The 22,603-nt window shown below is 45.8% G+C and overlaps 1 protein-coding gene across 5 annotated transcripts; it reads right to left on the reverse strand.

Moving 5' to 3' along the window:
- Positions 1-1,319: 1,319 nt before the first annotated feature.
- LOC101936216 (very long chain fatty acid elongase 4-like) lies at positions 1,320-20,876 on the reverse strand. 5 transcript variants are annotated; one of them, XM_065570904.1, is made up of 8 exons: positions 20,498-20,876; positions 16,884-16,950; positions 14,241-14,428; positions 7,815-7,895; positions 6,806-6,862; positions 4,959-5,073; positions 3,959-4,086; positions 1,320-2,320 (listed from the first exon to the last, which is right to left on the reverse strand). In XM_065570904.1, exons 2-8 carry the CDS (start codon positions 16,939-16,941, stop codon positions 2,150-2,152), a joined length of 798 nt encoding a protein of 265 aa, XP_065426976.1. In that variant the 5' UTR covers positions 16,942-16,950; positions 20,498-20,876; the 3' UTR covers positions 1,320-2,149. The 5 variants fall into 5 exon arrangements, with proteins under 5 accessions (XP_065426976.1, XP_065426967.1, XP_065426960.1 ...); XM_065570895.1 differs by having other exon boundaries at positions 6,806-6,865; positions 20,498-20,868; XM_065570888.1 differs by having other exon boundaries at positions 20,660-20,815.
- Positions 20,877-22,603: the final 1,727 nt, after the last annotated feature.

Here is a 22,603-nt window from a genome sequence, read left to right on the forward strand (position 1 = left end):
TTTGACAAGGTCCCTCACAAAAGCTCTTAAGCAAAGTAAGATTGCTGCAATTTAAGCCCATTGCTGCTTGTCCTATCCTCAGAGGTTCAGAAGAACAATTTTTCTCCCTCCTCCTTGTAACAACCTTTTATGTACTTGAAAACTGTTATCATGTCCCCTCTCAGTCTTCTCTTTTCCAGACTAAACAAACCCAATTTTCTCCATCTTCCCTCATAGGTCATGTTTTCTAGAACTTTTATCATTTTTGTTGCTCTTCTCTGGATTTTCTCCAATTTGTCCATATCCTTCCTGAAATGTGGCACCCAGAACTGGACACAATACTCCAGTTGAGGTCTTATCAGCACTGAGCAGAGTGGAAGAATTACTTCTTGTGTCTTGCTTACAACACTCCTGCTAATATATCCCAGAATGATGTTTGCTTTTTTGGCAACAACCTTACACTGTTGACTCATATTTAGCTTGTGGTCCACTATGACACCCAGATTCCTTTACGCAGTACTCCTTGCTAGGCAGTCATTTCCCATTTTGTATGTGTGCAACTGATGGTTCCTATCTAAATGGAGTACTTTGCATTTGTCCTTATTGAATTTATTTCAGACCATTTCTCCAGTTTGTCCAGACCACTTTGAATTTTAATCCAAAGCACTTGCAACTCCGCCCAGCATGCTTTCAGAAGTCTTAAAAGAGCAACACTCTGATGCGGAAACCAAACCACCAAAAAAGAAAATCAACTTTCTGCTGGTGGCATCTGACTCCGATGATGAAAATGAAGATGCATTGGTCCGCACTGCTCTGGATTATTATTGAGTAGAAAACGTCATCACCATGGACGCATGTCCCCTGGAATGGTGGTTGAAGCATGAGGGACATATGAATCTTTAGCGCATCTGGCATGTAAATATTTTGCAACGTCGGCTAGAATGGTGTCATAAGAATGCCTGTTCTCACCTTCAGGTGATATTGTAAACAAGAAGCAGGCAGCATTGTATCTTGAAAATGTAAACAAACTTGTTTGTCTGACTGATTGGCTGAACAAGAAATAGGACTGAGTGAACTTTCCTGTTTTTATTTTTGAATGTAGTTATTTTGTACACAAGTCTACATTTTTAAGTTAAACTTTCATGATAGAGAGATTATACTACAGTACTTGTATTAGGTGAATTGAAAAATACTATTTCTTTTGTTATTTTACAGTGCAAATATTTGTAATAAAAATAAATATAAAGTGAGCACTGTATACTATATATTCTGTGTTGTAATTGAAATCTATATATTTGAAAAAATATTTAAATAAATGGTATTTAATAATAATTATATTATTGTTTAACAGTGTGATTAATCATGCGATTAATCATGATTTGTTTTTTTAATCGCTTAGCAGCCCTACTAAAAACTTATGTCTTTAGTGTTACAACAATAATCAAAAGATAAGTACATGCAAGGCAGAAAATGGTATGTTAATACATTTTCCTTCATCACATTAATTTCTTAGGATGAATGTTAGTGTTGGGTTGATAGCTCTGGAGACCGATGCCCTTTGTTGAGCCAGAGAGCAGGTGCAGCAGCAGAGCAAGTTTCTTGTGGTGAGTACCTGATTCTCCTCTCTCTTATATTGATGTAAACTGAAGTCAGTGGGGTTACACGCTTGTGAAAGAGAGAGCAGGATGAAGTCCACTCTCTGTTCGTGTGCTCCGGATATGGAGGGATAGAATACGGAGATAGAATATGTGCTCCCTGATATGGAGGGATGACAAGCTAATACATTCTCGAATCCCAGTGAGTTCCTGGTCTCTGCTGTTACTCGCAACAAATATGCCAACTGTGCTTTGGACACTTACTCACTAGCACTGGACTTGAGACAAACAGCCAGTTTCACACAGGCCACCAAATGTTGATGACTATCATTATCTATCAGCTTGGCTTGTATTTGCACCAATGTTCAATAAGCAAACACCTCAGTACCCCATTACTCGTCTTCTGAGCCCTCTAGTTCCTTTTCGCTTCCCAAATGATAATGCTAAGGCAACCAAGAATCTGCTTGTATGATCCTCCCTCAACCTCTCCAAATGCACCTTCTACGTGGAATTGAGGTAGAGGCAGTGGAGTATATGTGAATTCCAGCAATGTCCTCAGACCATGCCCCTCTCCTTCATCTTAGTTTCTCCCACTTCCCCCTGATGTAGGTCCAGTAGTAGAAGTTTAGGAAGAGAACAATGAGGCTGAGGATGTAGAGGAAGACTGCAACGTTGAAGCCATCGGGGAATGGGCACTCTGTGAAGAGGTTATAGGAGGAGTGAACAGCGATGGCCACAAACTGGCACTGCCAGGGGGAAAAAACAGAAGCAGGATTAGAGATGCTACATAGCAAAACAGTCAAGCTAAATCTGACTATTGGTCCATCCAGTCCAGCATCCCTTCACTAGTCACATCACAACAGACTATTGGTCCACTCAGTCCAGAACAAGCCTTCTTTTAGATTGGATATCCCATCTCCCACCTTAGTGGAAGAAACCATTTATTCACCAAGTCCAATATTCGGCTTCTACCATACTGAAGGATATCATGGGTCCAGGAAGTACTGGATACTGCCCACTGCCACAGGGGAACAGGAAATTAGTTCATAAAGTTTAGTATCCTGCCCCATGCCATACAAGAGCAGATCACTAGTCAGTCTTCTGTTGTGTCCCTTCTCTACTACTGTCCAGTAACTGATGCTTTGGGATAGGTGTCTGAGGGTAAGGAGAATCCTTCCTTTCACCAGATGGTGTTCAGATTATACCTTTAAGCATCTGGATTGAGAGCCCTTTACATTTTAGCTTAGCGAGTGTAACTGCAGCTATTACTCTTATTCATATAAGCATCAATCCATTTTTTATCTTACTAAGCCACTTGCCTTAATATCTCGCAACGTGGAGTCCTATACATTGAATGTATGTTGTGTAAACACGTATTTCCTATGCTCTGTTCTGTATTTTTTAATCTTTCATTCATGCAGTGCTTTCTTGTCCCTGTATTACAGCATAGGGTAAATAAGAGCTCCGAACCAGGCTTCTTTACACCCTTTATTATTTTAACTTTACAGCATCTCCTCTTACTCTTCTTTAGTAACTAAATAATCCTAGTCTTCATAATCTCTCTTTGTATGGAATTAACTCCCTGCTCCCCCAGGCACATGGCTCTAATCATTGCCCTTCTCTGTACTATTTCTATTTATGTTGTAGCCTTAAGCAACCAGAGAAACACACGGTTGAAATGTCAGGATTTGCCACATCCTCAGAGATGAGAAAAGGAGAAAGCCAAGAGAAAACAATTTAGAAGGCACTAAGGCCTACTATTTGGTTTTTTTGTTTTGTTTTTTAAACCTGGGTGCATACAATCTAAATCCATACTAAGGAATCAAAATAAAAGGAGGTCTGATTTCCACAGTTACTGGACAACCACAGCTCCCACAAACTTCAGTGATCACTCAACACTTCCACGCAAAAAAAATCAAGCTACTTGTTAAGGACTTCGAGGGGGATGGGGGAAGATGGGGTATGGAGCCAGCTACCATACACAAGAAGTCAAGTCTTCCTGATGAGGAATCAGTGATTGGAATGATCTTTCCCCAGAGTCCCTGGCTGAAATGTACTATGCTGCGATGCAGAAAACTCTTCTTATAAATTGGGGTGGGGAGGGTAACAGACATGTAAAAGTCTTCTGTCTGTTTTCTTCCCCTCATGGGGATAAGGCTTTTCTGGAAAAAGTCACTGTAGGTATTGAAATGTCTCTTGGCTTACTCCTGAGTACCACTCAACCCAGACTTCTCCCTGATCAGTTGCAGTAGGACACCTAGGGAGATGGCCATTCCAGTAGGTTAGACCAGGGATGAGAGAGCCAGGGAGGGGACAGACAGAAAACTGGTGCCACCCTATCCCAGGTCTGGAGTGGGAGGAGGTAGATGTATGAAATTAATTACCAGCTGCAGGATGGTGAGATAGCGTTTCCACCACAGGTAGCGCTGCATTTGTGGTCCCAGGCTGGCCAGCCCATAATACAGGTACATGAAGATGTGCACAAAGGAGTTCAACATCCCAATGAAGAAGGCTGTGGGATAGAGAATACAGGAAAGCAGGAAGAACAAGGCACACAGAGTCTATGAGACTTGTCCTCCTGTACTGACAGACACAGTCCCCTAGGTGACATGTCCAAAATATTGTCCCCTTGTGACCCATACATGTGTGACACCCTTCAGTTCCTGAATGCCCTAGAAATATGACCCTTAATCCTATACCGTCTCACACCCTCCAAGGAGCACCCTATGCCACCCTACTCCCTCTGTGTGGGTTGCAGCCATAACTGGTTTCTAGAAGGGACAGACAGGAGGTCCAACGACAGAAGAGGGAATGCTAGATTAGATATTGCAGATCACTCAGATATCAAGACCTTTTACAAAACTGCTTCCCATGCAAAAGCACCATGAATTCCTATGCCAAGCTTGGCTCTATAGTTCTAGCATTGTGCATTAGGGTGGGTTAGTGAGAAGGGGCAGTCAGGCTAGACAGGGGGTGGGGAATAGTCTGGATATGAGCTGGAGAGTGAATGGGACAGTATGGATCTGGGCACAACAGTGAATGGGACAGGCCCTAGCTGAACAGAGAATGAGGGTAGTCCTGCTCTGGGAAGGAAAACAAGAAGGTGCAAACTTAGGCCTTGAACTTGGTGTTCTCATTTCTGTCTGGGCAGTGAATGGGGCAGTCTTGTCTTGGATGAGACAGTGATTAGGACAGTCTAGAGGCGGACAGGACAGTCCAAAAAAGCACCCAACAGGTGTCAGTCGTGATACCCTCGTCTCTCACTACCAAAGTGGATAATGTGCAGTGAGGTTTCTGTCCACTAGCCAGTCAAGATTCAGGGTTCAAATTATCTCCAGAACAAGAGAGAGGGAGACAAAGTATGCCCAGTGAAATGAAGCTTACCCTGTCCTCCAGGCACGTATTTGACACCAGCCCACCAGTTGAAAAGCATGGTGCCATGATGATACACATGCAGGAAAGTCACCTGCTCAGGCTTCTTGCGCAGAATGAAGAAGACCTGAAAGAAGTCAGAAGAGAGAAAGTCTTGAATTCTTCCGTATGTTTAGACAGGGCCTAGAAGTGCAAGGGGCTACGGGTAGCCAGCGCTTGACCTGAAGCACCGCAACTCCATTCTGCTTGCATCTTGGTGACCTATCATCCTTCCCTTTAGAAGCCAAGCTGAGCACTGGCAAATCCAACACACACATGGACCTTATGCTATTTGGAAGGGGAGAGGCCAAAGGACAGTGCCTCTTCCACAAAGCCTCAGCCATCCGTACCTTGGGATTCCACTGCAGACTCTCTCAGTGGTTACCCACACAGATGGGCCCAAGGCATGACATCTGGATCCAGACCTGAGCCTCCATGTAGATTGGAGGTATCTGGATCTGGGGTTTTGTTTGAGGTCCACAATGCAGAAGCAGAGGTTACATGCCTACTAGCACTGGGGACAGCTCTCCAGGGGAGGCATCACATTGAGCAGCCAAGCTCTGATGGTGTTCCCATTAGGAAAGAGGGTGATATCAACCAGTTATATGCTGCTTTGTCACTACTGCTTTCTGGGCAGTGGTGACTGGGGGAACAGCCCCTATCTGCTACTTAGAACGCAGAGGGGTAGTCCAGCCCATTAGCCATGCAACTTTCACTCCTTCAAATCAATCCAGTTCGTAGGCAGTCCCTACACTAATAAAATCTGGGCATAGAATCAAAGTATTCCCCAGCCAGGATCGGTTCTAGGGGTTCTAGGCAATCCAGAAAACACCCTTCCCTTCCTGACCAGTTCCCCCTGTAGGGTCCAGTCTGCCATTTGAGTGCAAGGGAAGGTGCGGTATATTGCTATGGAGCAGTTGGCATTCATGATAGAAATTCAAGGTAAGTCAAAACTCACCTGGGACACAAACCCTTATCCCAGGATCAGTGGCCTGGAATAATCTCATCTTGTCAATGCACATGCAGCAATGGAGACTCTGGGGCATACGCCTACATAGTCCTAGGCTGTTTACTCTTCAGCTTAACATCATACTTTAGTCAGAAGGACAATGACTAGGCTGGGTCTATTGCAAAATGGGCAGACGCTACAATAGACATGACCAATTGGTGAAATTAACCCTGCACCCACATTTGGGGACTGGACTCTCCCAGTGTGTGGGTGTGTAACCTCACCAGTCCCTCTCCCACCCACCCACCCACTGCTCAGGTTCAGATTTCTCCTCTTGGCCCTGCATGAACCCCTGGTACTCTGAGTTATCTAAACATCAGAAAATATGTTTGTGTAAAGGGGGCTGATCCTAGATTTATAGGGAATGTCCACTCAGAGAATACGATGTCAGGTATGCAGTCATTGGGACAGAGAAGGCTCAGACAATGTTTGTAAGGAAACTTACTGGGCTGATGCCAGTGGCAAGGCTAGAGGCTTGAAGGCAAGTGGTTTCCATATGACATTACCCTGAAGCTGTGTCCTCATCCCATGATGGTATCAGCATTATTCCCTGAAGTGGGCAGACACTGTGTGTGTGTGTGTGTGTGTGTGTGTGTGTGTGTGTGTGTGTGTGTGTGTGTGTGTGTGTGTGAGAGAGAGAGAGAGAGAGAGAGAGAGAGAAAGTGAGCGTGTACTGAAAGGCATCAACCACATACAGAATAAATACATAGTGCATTGGTCTTGGCACTATGTCTTTGTCACGAGGGGGCTCAGAGCCAGGACGATTTGTTACAGAGCCTCAGCCCTGTTATTTTGGCCAGGCCCACCTTACCGTATCAAGCAGCTCGATGACTTTGGAGAAGAAGAACCACCAACACACTCTCGCCATCTGCTGGAAAAGACAAGGAAATGCCATGTGATACTGAGACAAAAGTCCTTGCTCAACACATAGCTATCTATCTTAGGGAACGTCTACACTTAAAACACTACAGCAGCACAGCTGCGCCGTTGTAGTGCTTCAGTGTAAACGCTCACTACAGTGACAGCAGGGGTTCTCCCATTGCTGTAGTTAATCTGCCTTCCCGAGAGATGGAAGGAGGCATTTGGAATAATTCTTCCAAGCGCTGTCTACACTGGGGGTTAGCCTGGCATAGCTATGTCTCTCAGGGGGCGGATTTTTCACAGTACATTGTCCCCTGACGGTCTTATACTGCTGCCCTTCTTCATAGTATCTGACTGCCTTCTACATAAAATCTATAGGCATAGTGAAGTTCCTAGTGGACTTTATGGATCTCCCTTTTCACAGGGTAAAAATTCAGCCTACTTTATTTATTTTGGTTGGTTGGTTAGTTGATTTGTTTTTTTATTTTTGGTGGGGCAAGGGCAGAGTATCATTTCACTGATTGCCAAGTATTTTCAGTCTCATGGCAAAGCAGTGGACTCATCAGCATGGGAGGCAGGCTCAAGCCACAAATCCAGATCCACACCTGTACTCATTTGAAGTTTGGCTGTATTTGCAGACAAATAGGAATATGGTAAAACCACAGAATTACCAAAAAAAAATCATAGATTTTTTTATGAAAATTACTGAATCCATAAGCCCTTATGAAACAGTTAGAAAATACAGACTTATCCATGTGCCAGGAGTTAGAGAGATTCCTTGAGTGCTGAAGTAAATCATTTAGTAAAATGGATTTGAAAGTAAGGGAATAGGAGCAAAGGCCTTCTTAGGACATGCAAAGGTAGCCAGAGTGCAGTTTGGCACCAGTCTTCCAGCAAAGCAACCCATCTATCTCTGAAGAATGAGAGTGACCGAAGACTAGTTCTGTATGAAACTGTACCCTCATTCCCAACTTGCTTCTGGTGTAATCCACTGGCTGACACAGGTAACTATAGTTGGCCAAGACTGAAGTTACCAGGAACTGAAAGAAAAGAAAAAAAAAAACTAATAAGAGAAACCCATTCTCTGTCCTGCATCTATCCAATCTTTCATATTTCCTTGGTTCCAAGGAGATTTACACTCTAATGCTAGGTAACCAGTCCCAATCCAGCACAGGCTGGTAGTGATTCAAATTCATCACTACAGAAAAAATATCTGTAAATATTTGTAGCTATCTGTCAGAATCTGAAAGTGAATTTCTATATGATCATGTTTGTTACCCTTTGCTGCAGATATTTGAGTGCTTGAGCTTTTCTAGAATGAACAGTGAAGTATAAGCTTGAGAATTCTCTGAAAACAAATTTTGAATTGCGTATTGGATTGTAAACTTAATTGTTCATTTTGTGTTGGTAAGTTGCATTAGTCATCTAATTAGGGAGCTGAACTCATACCACGTGGCCCGACCAAGGATGAGAAGTGAATATTCACTTTTACCTGGTTGTGAGCAATCTTTAGGACTAGAACTGTTTGCTAAATAAATTTGCAATTCTTTCTGAATAAGTGTGAGAATGTCATGATCCTTCTGAAAACAGTAAATAAAAAGCCCTGTTCATTAGTTAGATCATTCATTTCAAATGTACTCAGCTCTAGTCATTTGATGGGTATTCAGTGGCCCACATGTAAAGAGTTGGTAGTGAATTGGGAGTGCTTTGTTCCAGGTGGGCCTTGAGTGGGCCTGACTGGTAATATAAGGACAGTCAGCAGCGAACCAGCTGAGCGGCGAACAGCAGAGGCTAACAGAGGGAGTTTGCCTGGGAGCTGTCCGAGAGGAGGTACGCTAAGTGCTGCATTAGGGGGGCTGTGTTGGTGAGTATCTAAGTGTCTGCTGCTGGAACAGTTGGTCAGTTTGACCGTGTGTTTGATTGCTTGCTTGATTGTTTGTTTGTTTGAAAAGTGTGAATTGGGAGTGCTTTGTTCCAGGTGGGCCTTGAGTGGGCCTGACTGGTATATAAGGGCAGTCAACAGCGAACCAGCTGAGCGGTGAACAGCAGAGGCTAACAGAGGGAGTTTGCCTGGGAGTTCGCCTGGGGAGAGCTCACTGAGGCTTTCATCTGCAGGTTTCTCTGAGTAGTTCCTGCAACAGCTGTGAAAGCTCTTAAGAGGACGGTGATATGGAAGGTGAGCGATCAGCTGTTGTAACCTGCACAGGTTGTGCCATGTTTGTCTTTCTTCCACAGGACAGAAGCAACTTTGTCTGTACGAAGTGCAAGCTGGTCTCCATATTGGAAGAGAAGGTTCGAGGGCTGGAGAAACGAGTATCGACTCTGCGTTGCATAATGGAAAATGAAGATTTCCTGGACAGATGTCAGGAGATGCTTCTACGGCCACAATGTTCTGAAGATTCAGAGCAGGCGCAGCAGGGACAGAAGGATTGTGAAGAGGTTTGGCAGCATGTGACCTCCAGAAGGAGAAAGAGGAGCGTCCATGCACCAGCAATGGAGATACAGGTGAGCAATTGTTTCCATGTTCTCTCTACAGGTACTAATGCGGAGAGTGGACTAGATGACCCATCTGAGGGAAGGGAGCAGAAGGAGACTCCACCGATTGGAAGGCAAAAGATGCACTGTCCTAGGGATGGGGGTTCCACGACCACCACTCCCAAGAGGAGGAGGAGGGTGGTGGTGGTCGGGGACTCCCTCCTCAGGGGGACTGAGTCATCTATCTGCCGTCCCGACCGGGAAAACCGAGAGGTCTGCTGCTTGCCAGGAGCTAGGATACACAATGTGACGGAGAGACTGCCGAGACTCATCAAGCCCTCGGATCGCTACCCCTTCCTGCTTCTCCACGTGGGCACCAATGATACTGCCAAGAATGACCTTGAGCGGATCACTGCAGACTACGTGGCTCTGGGAAGAAGGATAAAGGAGTTTGAGGCGCAAGTGGTGTTCTCGTCCATCCTCCCTGTGCAAGGAAAAGGCCTGGGTAGAGACCATAGAATCATGGAAGTCAACGAATGGCTACGCAGGTGGTGTCTGAGAGAAGGCTTTGGATTCTTCGACCATGGGATGGTGTTCCAAGAAGGAGGAGTGCTAGGCAGAGACGGGCTTCACCTAATGAAGAGAGGGAAGAGCATCTTCACCAGCAGGCTGGCTAACCTAGTGAGGAGGGCTTTAAACTAGGTTCACCGGGGGAAGAAGACCAAAGCCCTGAGGTAAGTGGGGAAATGGGATCCTGGGAGGAAGCGCAAGAGGGGAGGACTCCTGTCTCATACTGAGAAAGAGGGACGATCGATGAGTTATCTTAAGTGCCTATACACAAATGCAAGAAGCCTGGGAAACAAGCAGGGAGAACTGGAAGTCCTGGCACAGTCAGGGAACTATGATGCGATTGGAATAACAGAGACTTGTGGGATAACTCACATGACTGGAGTACTATCATGGATGGATATAAACTGTTCAGGAAGGACAGGCCGGGCAGAAAAGGTGGGGGAGTTGCATTGTATGTAAGAGAGGAGTATGACTACTCAGAGCTCCGGTATGAAACTGCAGAAAAACCTGAGAGTCTCTGGATAAAGTTGAGAAGTGTGAGCAACAAGGGTGATGTCGTGGTTGGAGTCTGCTATAGACCACCAGACCAGGGAGATGAGGTGGACGAGGCTTTCTTCTGGCAACTAGCAGAAGTTGCCAGATCGCAGACCCTGGTTCTCATGGGAGACTTTAATCACCCTGATATCTGCTGGGAGAGCAATACAACGGTGCACAGACAATCCAGGAAGTTTTTGGAAAGTGTAGGGGACAATTTCCTGGTGCAAGTGCTGGAGGAACCAACTGGGGGCAGAGCTATTCTTGACCTGCTGCTCATAAACAGGGAAGAATTAGTAGGGGAAGCAAAAGTGGATGGGAACCTGGGAGGCAGTGACCATGAGATGGTCGAGTTCAGGATCCTGACACAAGGAAGAAAGGAGAGCAGCAGAATACGGACCCTGGACTTCAGAAAAGCAGACTTTGACTCCCTCAGGGAACAGATGGGCAGGATCCCCTGGGAGAATAACATAAAGGGCAAAGGGGTCCAGGAGAGCTGGCTGTATTTTAAAGAATCCTTATTGCGGTTGCAGGAACAAACCATCCCGATGTGTAGAAAGAATAGTAAATATGGCAGGCGACCAGCTTGGCTAAACTGTGAAATCCTTGCTGATCTTAAACGCAAAAAAGAAGCTTACAAGAAGTGGAAGATTGGACAAATGACCAGGGAGGAGTATAAAAATATTGCTCAGGCATGCAGGAGTGAAATCAGGAAGGCCAAATCACACTTGGAGATGCAGCTAGCAAGAGATGTTAAGAGTAACAAGAAGGGTTTCTTCAGGTATGTTAGCAACAAGAAGAAAGTCAAGGAAAGTGTGGGCCCCTTACTGAATGAGGGAGGCAACCTAGTGACCGAGGATGTGGAAAAAGCTAATGTACTCAATGCTTTTTTTGCCTCTGTCTTCACAAACAAGGTCAGCTCCCAGACTGCTGCACTGGGTGGCACAATATGGGGAGAAGGTGACCAGCCCTCTGTAGAGAAAGAAGTGGTTCGGGACTATTTAGAAAAACTGGACGTGCACAAGTCCATGGGGCCGGATGCGCTGCAGCCGAGGGTGCTAAAGGAGTTGGCAGATGAGATTGCAGAGCCATTAGCCATTATTTTTGAAAACTCATGGCGATTGGGAGATGTCCCAGATGACTGGAAAAAGGCTAATGTAGTGCCCATCTTTAAAAAAGGGAAGGAGGAGGATCCGGGGAACTACAGGCCAGTCAGCCTCACCTCAGTCCCTGGAAAAATCATGGAGCAGGTCCTCAAGGAATCAATTATGAAACACTTAGAGGAGAGGAAAGTGATCAGGAACAGTCAGCATGGATTCACAAAGGGGAAGTCATGCCTGACTAACCTAATTGCCTTCTATGATGAGATAACTGGCTCTGTGGATGAGGGGAAAGCAGTGGATGTGTTATTCCTTGACTTTAGCAAAGCTTTTGATACGGTCTCCCACAGTATTCTTGCCGCCAAGTTAAGGAAGTATGGGCTGGGTGAATGGACTGTAAGGTGGATAGAAAGCTGGCTAGATCGTCGGGCTCAACGGGTAGTGATCAATGGCTCCATGTCTAGTTGGCAGCCGGTTTCAAGTGGAGTGCCCCAAGGGTCGGTCCTGGGGCCGGTTTTGTTTAATATCTTTATTAATGATCTGGAGGATGGTGTGGACTGCACTCTCAGCAAGTTTGCAGATGACACTAAACTAGGAGGCGTGGTAGATACACTAGAGGGTAGGGATCGGATACAGAGGGACCTAGACAAATTAGAGGATTGGGCCAAAAAAACCCTGATGATGTTCAACAAGGACAAGTGCAGAGACCTGCACTTAGGACGGAAGAATCCCATGCACTGCTACAGACTAGGGACCGAATGGCTAGGTAGCAGTTCTGCAGAAAAGGACCTAGGGGTTACAGTGGACGAGAAGCTGGATATGAGTCAACAGTGTGCTCTTGTTACCAAGAAGGCTAACGGCATTTTGGGCTGTATAAGTAGGGGCATTGCCAGCAGATCGAGGAACGTGATCGTTCCCCTTTATTCGACATTGGTGAGGCCTCATCTGGAATACTGTGTCCAGTTTGGGCCCTACACTACAAGAAGGATGTGGAAAAATTGGAAAGAGTCCAGCGGAGGGCAACAAAAATGATTAGGGGTCTGGAGCACATGACTTATGAGGAGAGGCTGAGGGAACTGGGATTGTTTAGTCTCCAGAAGAGAAGAATGAGGGGGGATTTGATAGCTGCCTTCAACTATCTGAAGGCGGGTTCCAAAGAGGATGGAGCTCGGCTGTTCTCAGTGGTGGCAGATGACAGAACAAGGAGCAATGGTCTCAAGTTGTAGTGGGGGAGGTCTAGGTTGGATATTAGGAAACACTATTTCACTAGGAGGGTGGTGAAGCACTGGAATTCGTTACCTAGGGAGGTGGTGGAGTCTCCTTCATTGGAGGTTTTTAAGGCCCGGCTTGACAAAGCCCTGGCTGGGATGATTTAGTTGGGAATTGGTCCTGCTTTGAGCAGGGGGTTGGACTAGATGACCTCTTGAGGTCCCTTCCAACCCTGATATTCTATGATCTCAGTTCAATTTCTAATGGAAAGTTGCCCATTCACACACACACACCCCAACAACAACAAAAAATAAACATCCCTTCCACTGCCAGTGGCAATAATTTGCACCCTGGTTGGAGGTCTCAGCAAACATGATTGCAAGAGTTTGGAAAATAAAATTCCTCTCACACCTTCAGAGATGGACCTGGTCAGGCTGAGGCACAATGTAGGGGACAAATGTACATCATGTGTTCTGTAGCTGCTACATAGCGGATTTTATATTCCAGGTTTATAATTCAGAGACCTTTCACCAGCATTACTTCTCTAAAACTCGAAGGGATGGTGTATTAAGGAAGGTTGAAACATGGAAGAAATTGTGTTTGCCGTATAGGGTATGTCTATACTACAACTAAAAACCTATGGCTGGCCCAGGCGTGCGGGGCTCAGGCTAAGGGGCTGTTTAACTGTGGTGTAGACATTCAGGATCAGGCTTCAGCCTGGACTCCGGGACCCTGAGAGGTGGGAGGGTCCCAGAGCTCAGGCTACAGCGCGAGCCGGAACATCTACACTGCAATTAAGCATCCCCTTAGCCTGAGCCCGAGTCAGTGGGCACAGGCCAGCCATGGGTTTTTAGTTGAGGTATAGACATACCCCATGTTGCAACCTTCCCTAACATGGGTGTCTAATTGCAGTATAGAAATACCCATAAAGCAGTGGTTCTCAAACATATTTGATCGCGCCCCCTTCTTTGTATCTGTAGTAGTTTATGCCTCCCCCACCCCCTTCTGGGCACCCGGCCAGTAGCTGCCACTCTTCGGCCACCCAGTTCTGAAGGCAGAGTGGAGAGTGGCAGCTGCTGGCCGGGTGCCCAGCTCTGAAGTCAGCACCACCTGCAGCAGCACAGAAGTAAGGGTGGCAATACCATACCACCCTCACTTCTGTGCTGCTGCTGGCAGCAGTGCTGCCATCAGAGCTGAGCGCCTAGCCAGCAGCTGCTGCTCTCCAGCCACCCAGCTCTGAATGTGCACAGTAAGTTTTTTCCCCTAAAGCTTCTCACGCCCCCACCCAGAATACATTCTGTGCCCCCTCATTTTGAGAACCTCTGCCATAGAGGCTTCACCACAATACATATTTAACTGAGTAGAATGTGCCCTCTAGTGGCAGAATGAAAATATATCACAGTCACCTGTTCATCAGAGAAGGAGTTTAAAGGGCTCCTGCTTCAAATCCCCCCTGCCAAAATGTTTATCCAAATGGAGCTGATCGATTATCCTTACCTCATAGAAAATATAGATTGACAGAACCACCAGGGTCAAATTATAGGCAGTCAGCAGACCTTTTAGCCTCAGTGGCTCCCACTTCTGCATGAGGTGTGGTCCCAGTGCCACAAATAAGAGGTAGAGAGTGAAGAGCAGGGTGACTGGAAGTGGAGAGTAAACCAGGAGCCAGGGGTCTGTCCTTGGGTCTGCAAAGCAAAACACATTGCACAGAAGCAAAGAACAGTGTGGCTTGTGGGCCTCGAGAGGGAAATAGACTTTATATCTAAATAAACGGCTCCTGTCCTGGATTTTAATTTATCCCCTCCATCCCTGCCAATGAACGTCAGCCCTCACCCATTATGCCAGGGCTGAAGATCCACACAACACAGCCAGTTTGGTTCCTTTCTTTTCCATCCTTGAGTTCCACACCAGTAGCATAGCTAGCGGGGTGCAGGGGAAGCAGCCGGAGGAGCAAGGGGGGGTGCAGGCTGGTGGCCCACAGTGGGGCCGGCAGCCATGGGGGGGTGGCGGGCGCGGCCGGAGGAGCGGGGGGCGGGGGGGCGCAGCATGCGGCCCGCAGTGCGGCCAGCAGCCCTGGCCGGAGGAGCGCGGGGGGATGCAGGCTGCCGGCTGGCAGCCAAGGCTGGTAGCCATGGGGGAGCAGTGGGCGCAGCCGGAGGGGTGGGGGGTTGGAACCACGGGGATGGCACGGCAGGGCCGGAGGAGCCATGGGGGGGGAGGGGCGGTGCAGCCGGAGGAGGAGCCAAGGGGTGTGTGGCCAGAGGAGGAGCCAAGGGGGGCGCCTTTTTTATGTTTGCTCCCCCTCCTCTTAGAAGCTGGCTACGCCACTGTTCCACATGCAGCTCTACCAATGCCCCTCAGTCCTGCCCTGCAGCCCCCTGCTATTCCAGTGCTGGGTTCCCCACACATATAGCTCTGCCAATGAACATCAGCTCTCATCCATTATGCCAGCGCTGAAGATCCACATGCTCTGCAGTACTGACATTCTCACCACCCTGCCCTTCAGATCACCTGTCTACACAGATATCCGCTTGCAGGGTCCCTTGTTACTCCTGTCATGGACTCTGACGCCGGAACTCTTCTAATATTCTACTTCTGAGTTCCACAGTCTGTCAGTGCTCCTAAATCTCCACTCAGACTCCCATCTGCTATTCCAGTCCTGGGACCCACACAGCTCTGGCACCATGCCTCTCAACTTGCCTGTAGAATTCCCTCTCTTTTAGTCCTGAGCCCCCTCTTCAGCTCTGCCACTCAAAGCTCCTGAAGACAGATTTGAACCTTCTCTTGTTATCCCAATCCTACGCCAGCACACAGAGCTGCCAATACACCTTAATTCTGATCTGCAGCATATTCCAATTCTGACATGTCACGCTACTCTGCAGCACCTCCTGTTATTCCAGTCCTGGGTCTCTCCTAAGTATACCCTGATAACTCTGCAAACATTGTGCAGTGGTTTGTCTCAACATTTCACTTGTTACCCGAGGTAGGATTGTACCTGGGTCTTCAGAAGTCAAAACCTGAGCTCTAATCACCTGGTCTATCAAGCCTGGCCATGACATACCAATGCACATTTTAAGACGTCACTTTACACGATATTTCAGAGTTTACAAGCAGCAAGGTGCACTTCTTGCTGGACAGCCTTTCAGAGCCCCACGCTGAACCCATAAAGGGCTGCCTTCTTTAACCTTAATCCAGTGTCAAGAAAAAAAAGTTATATTAACTGTAGTTTGTACCCCAAATGCATTCAGAAACCAAAAACAATTCTGTAACATTTTAGGTTAAAAGACTTTATCTAAACAGCGAATTGAAAGAAAGAAGTTTCTTTCAGTGTGAGCCAATGTGCAATATTCACACATCGCCGGAATACCTTCTACTTAGGGTGACTGTATGCAGCAACCATTGTTGCTGCAATGCATGATCAGTCAGCATATGCAATGCCTAAAACAGCATAGCTGGATAGCCACTAGTTCATGAGGTGTCACAACATACATCCTGGTGGGGTATAACATTACCCCACACATGTATTATCAATTCTAACATGCAAGTTACATTTATGCAAAAAAACGTAGCTTGTTTTGTGTGGGAGACAGTTACCAGTATTACAATACAAGATAAATATTGTCACTGGAAGCAAACATGTATACGTAGAACTACTAAAAATACAGTATAACAGTGCAACATGTTTGGAGTACACTTGTACCTCACACACTTTTTGATGCAGAAAAAGTATTTTTTATGCTAAATTAAAATTTTCACTGAATTGTGTACATGTGCCTAGGGGACAATGTCTAAAACAGTATAATTGGAGGGCTACTATTTCATGAGTTATCACAACATGTATGCTTGTGAGACACAACACTGGCCAACAAATGTGGATGAGGGTTAAAGAGTTTTCCTTCGCAAGAACAAAGATGCTTAAATCCCTTCCTTCATCCCACAAGCTGGTGTTTCCATGGGCTATAGCTCAGGACTCTAAAGAAGCTTAAGATTTTGGTAGGGAAAAGTGAGATTTTGCCATGTATCCAAGGAAAGGAAGTGAGCTCAAGAAGGGGATGATTCTTATTAATGGTTTGTACTTTCCATAGTGCCGCCTAATGGCATCCTTGGCCAATTCCCATACAAGGCAGCTTCTCCACCTACCTCCATTTTCAAGGGCCCAGTTGTAGAACTCTTGAATTTTCTGCCAAGTTGAAGCCATCCCGGATCCCTGAATGGAAAGCAAAATGAGATTTAACCTTGTCTGTGATCACCTAACCCCATTATGCCACTCCAGGCTCCAAGTCCTGCAGTGTGCAGAGACTTCTGGTTACTCATAGACACAGTTTTAGGACTCAAGCTGGTCAAAAAAAAATGTGTGTGGGGGGGGAAAAGAATTAGCAATTAAAAAAATAAAATTTAAAATTGTGTTGAAATTTCAACAAATTTTCATAGAATTATAGAAGTGTTAGGCTGGAAAGGACCTAGAGAGGCCATCTAGTGCAGCCTCCTCAGACCAGATATACCTAGACCATTCCTGATAGTCTAAATATTCTTAAAAACTTCCTGCGATGGCTGATAGGACAAGGAGATCCAGGACTTCTGCTCTGCTTCAGACAGGAGTGTGTCTAGGTGTAGTTCTCTGTATGTGCTGAGCAGGCATAGCTTGAAATGTGGGCTAGTGGGTGTGCTTGCCAAGGTGTTCAACTGGGGAAAAGGTATTTCAAAAATATGCTGGTTTTTTAAAGGGGAAGGAGCAGATTCTGGTGTGTGTGACTCCTGGGCAATGGAGTTCAGAATGGAGTGGCTACTGTTGTGGGAACAGGGGCATTTTTGAACAGCTGCTGGAGGACTGTTAGAGTTGACACAGGTAATTCAGTGTCTATGCTAGCACTACGTTGGATGGAAGAAGGTAGACTTTGTCTTTGCATTACTGGGGGTGTTGTTATTGCATTGATGTAACTGGGTGCCTGCATCACAACTTCCCTTGGAAGCCTGTTCCAATGCTTAGCTATTCTTATAGTTAGAAAGTTTTCCCCAATATCTAACAATCTCTCTTGCTGCAGTTTAAGCTAATTATTCTTGTCCTGTCTTCAGTGGACCTGGAAAACAATGGATCAAGATTCCCTTTATAATAGTCTTCAAATATGGGCTGTTACTGGGTCAGTCTTCTTTTCTCAAGACTAAACATGCCCAGTGTTTTAACATTTCCTCATAGATCAGGTTTTCTAAACCTTTTATCATTTTTGTTGCTCTCCTCTGGAATCTCTCCAATTTATCCACATCTTTCTTTAAATGTGTTACCCAGAATTGGATAAAGTACTCTAGCTGAGTTCTCACCAGTGCCGAGTAGAGTGGTACAATTACCTCCTGTGTTTTGCATACCACACTCCCGTTAATATACCCCAGAATAATATTAGCCTTTTTAGTAACTGCATCATACAATGGATCTCAAATTGAGTATGAGTTTAATCCTCAGAGCCTTTTCAGCAGTACTACCACCTAGCTAGTTATTCCCCATGTTGTATTGGGCATTTGACTTTTTTCTTCCCGCTTGTCTTTATTGAATTTCATCTTGTTGAATTCAGACCAATTCTCCAATTTGTCAAGGTGTTTTGAATTCTAATCCTGTCCTCCAGAGTGTTTGCAGTCCCTCCCCTCTTGGTGTTATCTCTGCAAATTTATAAACACACCCTCCACTCCAAGTCATTAATGAAAATATTGACTAGTACTTGACCCAGGACTGACCCCTGTGGCACCCCACTAGATACATCCCCCCAGTTTACTAGAGAATCACTGACAATCCGCTTTGAGTATGTTTAATCTGGACCACATTTCCCTAGTTTGCTTATGAGAATATCATATGGGACTGTGCCAACCGCCTTACTAAAAATCAAGCTATATCACATCTACAGCTTCCCCCATCCACTAGGCCGGAAACCCTATTAAAGAAGGAGATTGGGTTGGTAATTTTGACCATCTCTATAACCAGGTTAAAAAAAAATGGAGGAAAAATGTCATGAAAATTTAGTCTAATTTTGGTGGGGGAGGGTCACTACATTTTCTTGCAATTTCAACATTTTAAATATTTTGTCTAGCTGCACTCAGGACACTAGAGCTTTGGTCCCAATGTGATGACGGGCAAAGTGTGTGAAAGGTCCGAGAGATGAACAGAGTGTGCTATACTGTACCCTGTGGAGGGGGATGCGGGTGGGGATCACTGAAGCAATGTATCCCTTTTTATTAGCTCACATGGCAAAATAGTCACTCTGGGACAAACACACAATCATCGCCTTACACACCTGTCACAGACTCACTCCGACAGATTTATCACCTGCTGCAACTCCAGTCAGAGCAGGGATGAATTTGACTTCTTGATGCCTACTCGGCACAGTTGTACTGTTTTACCTACACTGGTGTACATAAAGTGGAATGTGTTAAGGGCTCCCCTTGCCAGTAATTCCAGATTCCCACCACTTGCTTTGCGAGGAAGACCTCTCCTACAGCCTTTGGGGAGGCAGGAATTGACCCAGAAATCACTCCCAGCTCTGTCATCAGTAACAAATCAGCTTTATCGGTCCCCTTCATCAGCTAACACACAGTCCCAACGACCATCCCCAGCATCAGCCACTCAGTCACTGACCAGGGTTCTTCTTCCCTTTGGGTTCTGGCTTCATTTCATGTATGCTGCAAGCAGATCAGTGTGGTCACACGCTCAGTCTGCTCCCTGGGCTGGTCCCCAGACTCTCAGCTTGCTATGTCATTCCAGCAGCAGTAGCAGCTGGTGCCTTCTCCAGTAGCCTGAGCAGCCCCTTCTTAAATGGCAATCCCACCCTCCAGTCACAGGAGGACTGGTAGATGCAAGTAGGCACAGGATTTTCTACCAGCTCTCTAGCCAACCAGTGGTGTGGTGAGGGTGGAGAGACCAGCTTCTCCTTTCTGCTTATCCCCAGCTGACCGGGGCTCCAGGGTCAGAGCCAGCCTTCCCAGCACTGCTATTTATCTGCGGAGGTGGGTTCCACAGCGACAACAGCTGCAGCTCTGTCCGCATACAGATGCTTTATACTGGTATAATTGTATCTACACTAGGGGTTGTGCAGGTGCAACTATTTCAGGGTGGGGGAGGGGAGAGGAAAGACACCTCTGACTTACATAGCTGTAGTAGTACAAAAATTAGGACTAGACCAGGCCTGACACTATGGGCCAAATACTGTTCTCGTTTACATCATTGCAAATCTGGAGGAAAACCATTACAGTTAGAGATCTCATTATAGATTTACATTGGTGAAACAGAGCCAAATTTGGCTCTCCCTACTTAGGTGTTTATAGCACTCCTAACACCTGAGAACCTAAATGCAATCTGACAGACACCCAATCACACCCTAAAATGTACACAGCAATCACACTCAAAGACACACACAAGGCTCTTTCTCTCTCCCACACATGTAGCAATCACACACACCTCCACTTTCATTTTTTCATTCTCACACACTCTCCTCCCCTCCCCCGGCATTGATGCCCTCTGACACACTCACTTATATACACACTGTGACACAAAAGGTACACACTCACATCACCTGAACAGAATTCTCCAGCAGAGATCTGTCAAGGGATTAACAGCAGACTCTGAGTCAAACCAAGGAGGATTTCCTTGTGGTTATTTATACACACACACACTTTACACACAGCTCAGCTTGCTCCACTCCAGCTCTTTTTCTCCCAAACAGTGAGCTGAACCCCCAAGCAAAAGAGAACCCCATTACACAGAGCAGACTTACCCTTCCAGGGGAGATGCTGTAACTTCTCTCTTTTTCCAGGAATACTGTCAGGGTGCAGAAATCTTTCTAGTCCCTCCTGATACACCCCAGAGACAGCAGAACAAAGAGCTGCTGGAGTCTGTGCCGTTGAGCAGGCACCGTGCCACATTTCCCTCTCCTCACCTGAAGAAGGTGTCTCATCCGCTGGGTTCCCACACAGATGCTCTGAATTCTGGCTCCTTGACAAGATTCAGGGTGTGGTGTTCACCAGTGACTGTGAGCTGCAAACACCACCATTGCTGAAGGCCGTCTCTGACTTTGCCTGATCTGGAGTTACATCACATTCCCCTCCCCCACTCCGTTTTACTGTTCCTCACGTGCTTTGTCAGATTAAGGGACTGGAAGGACTGAGAAAACAAAGGTTGAATTGGGCTGAGCTTCCATAGGAATGAACCTCTGACCTTCGGCCTCGTGCCTGGGAATGATGCCAACTCTTCATGTTTAGAACCATGAAAGCCTTCTGTATTCTGACTCAGGGCATGCTTTGGCAACTTTTCAACCCCTGAGAAATGGGGAAGGGTGGGGCGACTTGATTGGGGAAAACTGGAAAAAGTACTATTGGCAGCACTCTTACAGAGCTTCCCCCACCCCATCCCTTGAGGATTTGTTCAATGGGATTTTCCATCTCCAAAAGTGACAAGTCCGAATCAGATGATGACAGCAGAGAAAGTGCTGAGAGCACCCAGCAAATAAACCCTCACTGGGATGTGGGATGGGGACACTGAGAGCAATCTCCTTCATTATTTCCAGCCTCCATCCCTAGGGGAAGCACCTGGACCATCTTTAAATGAGACAGGGAGAATTCTCTGCATGATCACCAAGTTTCGTTCTTTAGGTGTTTTAAGGTGGGCTCAATGCCACCACCAATGAGCACTGGCTGGAAATTCCCCCTCTGGGATCTCCAGCTTCCATTCCTGAGAGCAGGATTAACTCTTTGGAAACTATGATTTTCCCAGTGAATGTGTAATATCATGAGATTTATAGCTTCCAAGGCCAGAAGGGGCCATTGTGAATAATTCCTTGATCAGATCTTTTAGAAGAACATCCCATCTTGATTTAAAAACTGGCAGTCATGGAGAATCCACCACAGTCCAAGACACAGTATTCCAGCAGTGGTCACAAGACTGCCAAATACAGACATAAAATAACCTCTGTCCTCCTACTCAAGATTTCCTCATTTATGCATCGCAGGATTGGCCACAGCACTGGAGTTCATGTTGAGCTCCAAATCTTTTTCAGTCACTGCTTTCAGAGACAGAGTCTTACATTCTTTGTTCCTAGAAGTACATATTTACATTTAGCCATATTTAAAGGCATATTGTTTGCTTGCTGAATCACTGATCTGTCCTCTTCATTATTTAACACTCGCCCAATTTTTGTGTCATCTGCCAACTTTTTCAGAGATGATTTTATGTTTTCTTCCAGGTCATTAATAAAAATGTTAAATAGCATAGAGCCAAGAACTGATCCCTGCGGGATCCCAGAAAAGCATACCTATTCAATGATGATTCCCCGTTTACAATTCCATTTTGAGACCTATCAGTTAGCCAGTTTTTAATCCATTGAACGTGTACCATGTTAATTTGATCTTTCTAGGTTTTTAAAATCAAAATGGCATGTGGTAGCAAGTCAAATGTCTTCTAGAAGTCTACATATATTACAGCAAGACTATTACCTTTATCAACCAAATTCAGAGGTTAACATTCCAGCACCCCTCATATCACTTCCACATGCTCATTAGTAGACATACCACAACCACTCTGAAGAGCAAAAACATGTAGTCTAATCTCCTACTTCAATTTGAAAAGAAATAAAAATTAGGATATAGTATGAGCTCCTGTAAGAATCTTGTAGTGTTTGACTGAAATGCCCTGCCCTGCTAGCAGATGCTGACACTGTTGGGAAAGGATTAAGTTGGTCCTGCTGACTCATAGAGGGAATACGGGAAATTGTCGTGATTCTCTGAGGAGGAAGTTCTAGAAGGTATGGGCTGAGCAGCCATTAGGGAGGACCCATAGGAGCAGCCAAGCCTGGGGAAAGGTTTGAGTGGACCTTTGTTATCTTAAT

This window comes from Chrysemys picta, chromosome 1 (assembly GCF_011386835.1).
Source record: "Chrysemys picta bellii isolate R12L10 chromosome 1, ASM1138683v2, whole genome shotgun sequence".
NCBI classification, from domain to species: domain Eukaryota; kingdom Metazoa; phylum Chordata; order Testudines; family Emydidae; genus Chrysemys; species Chrysemys picta.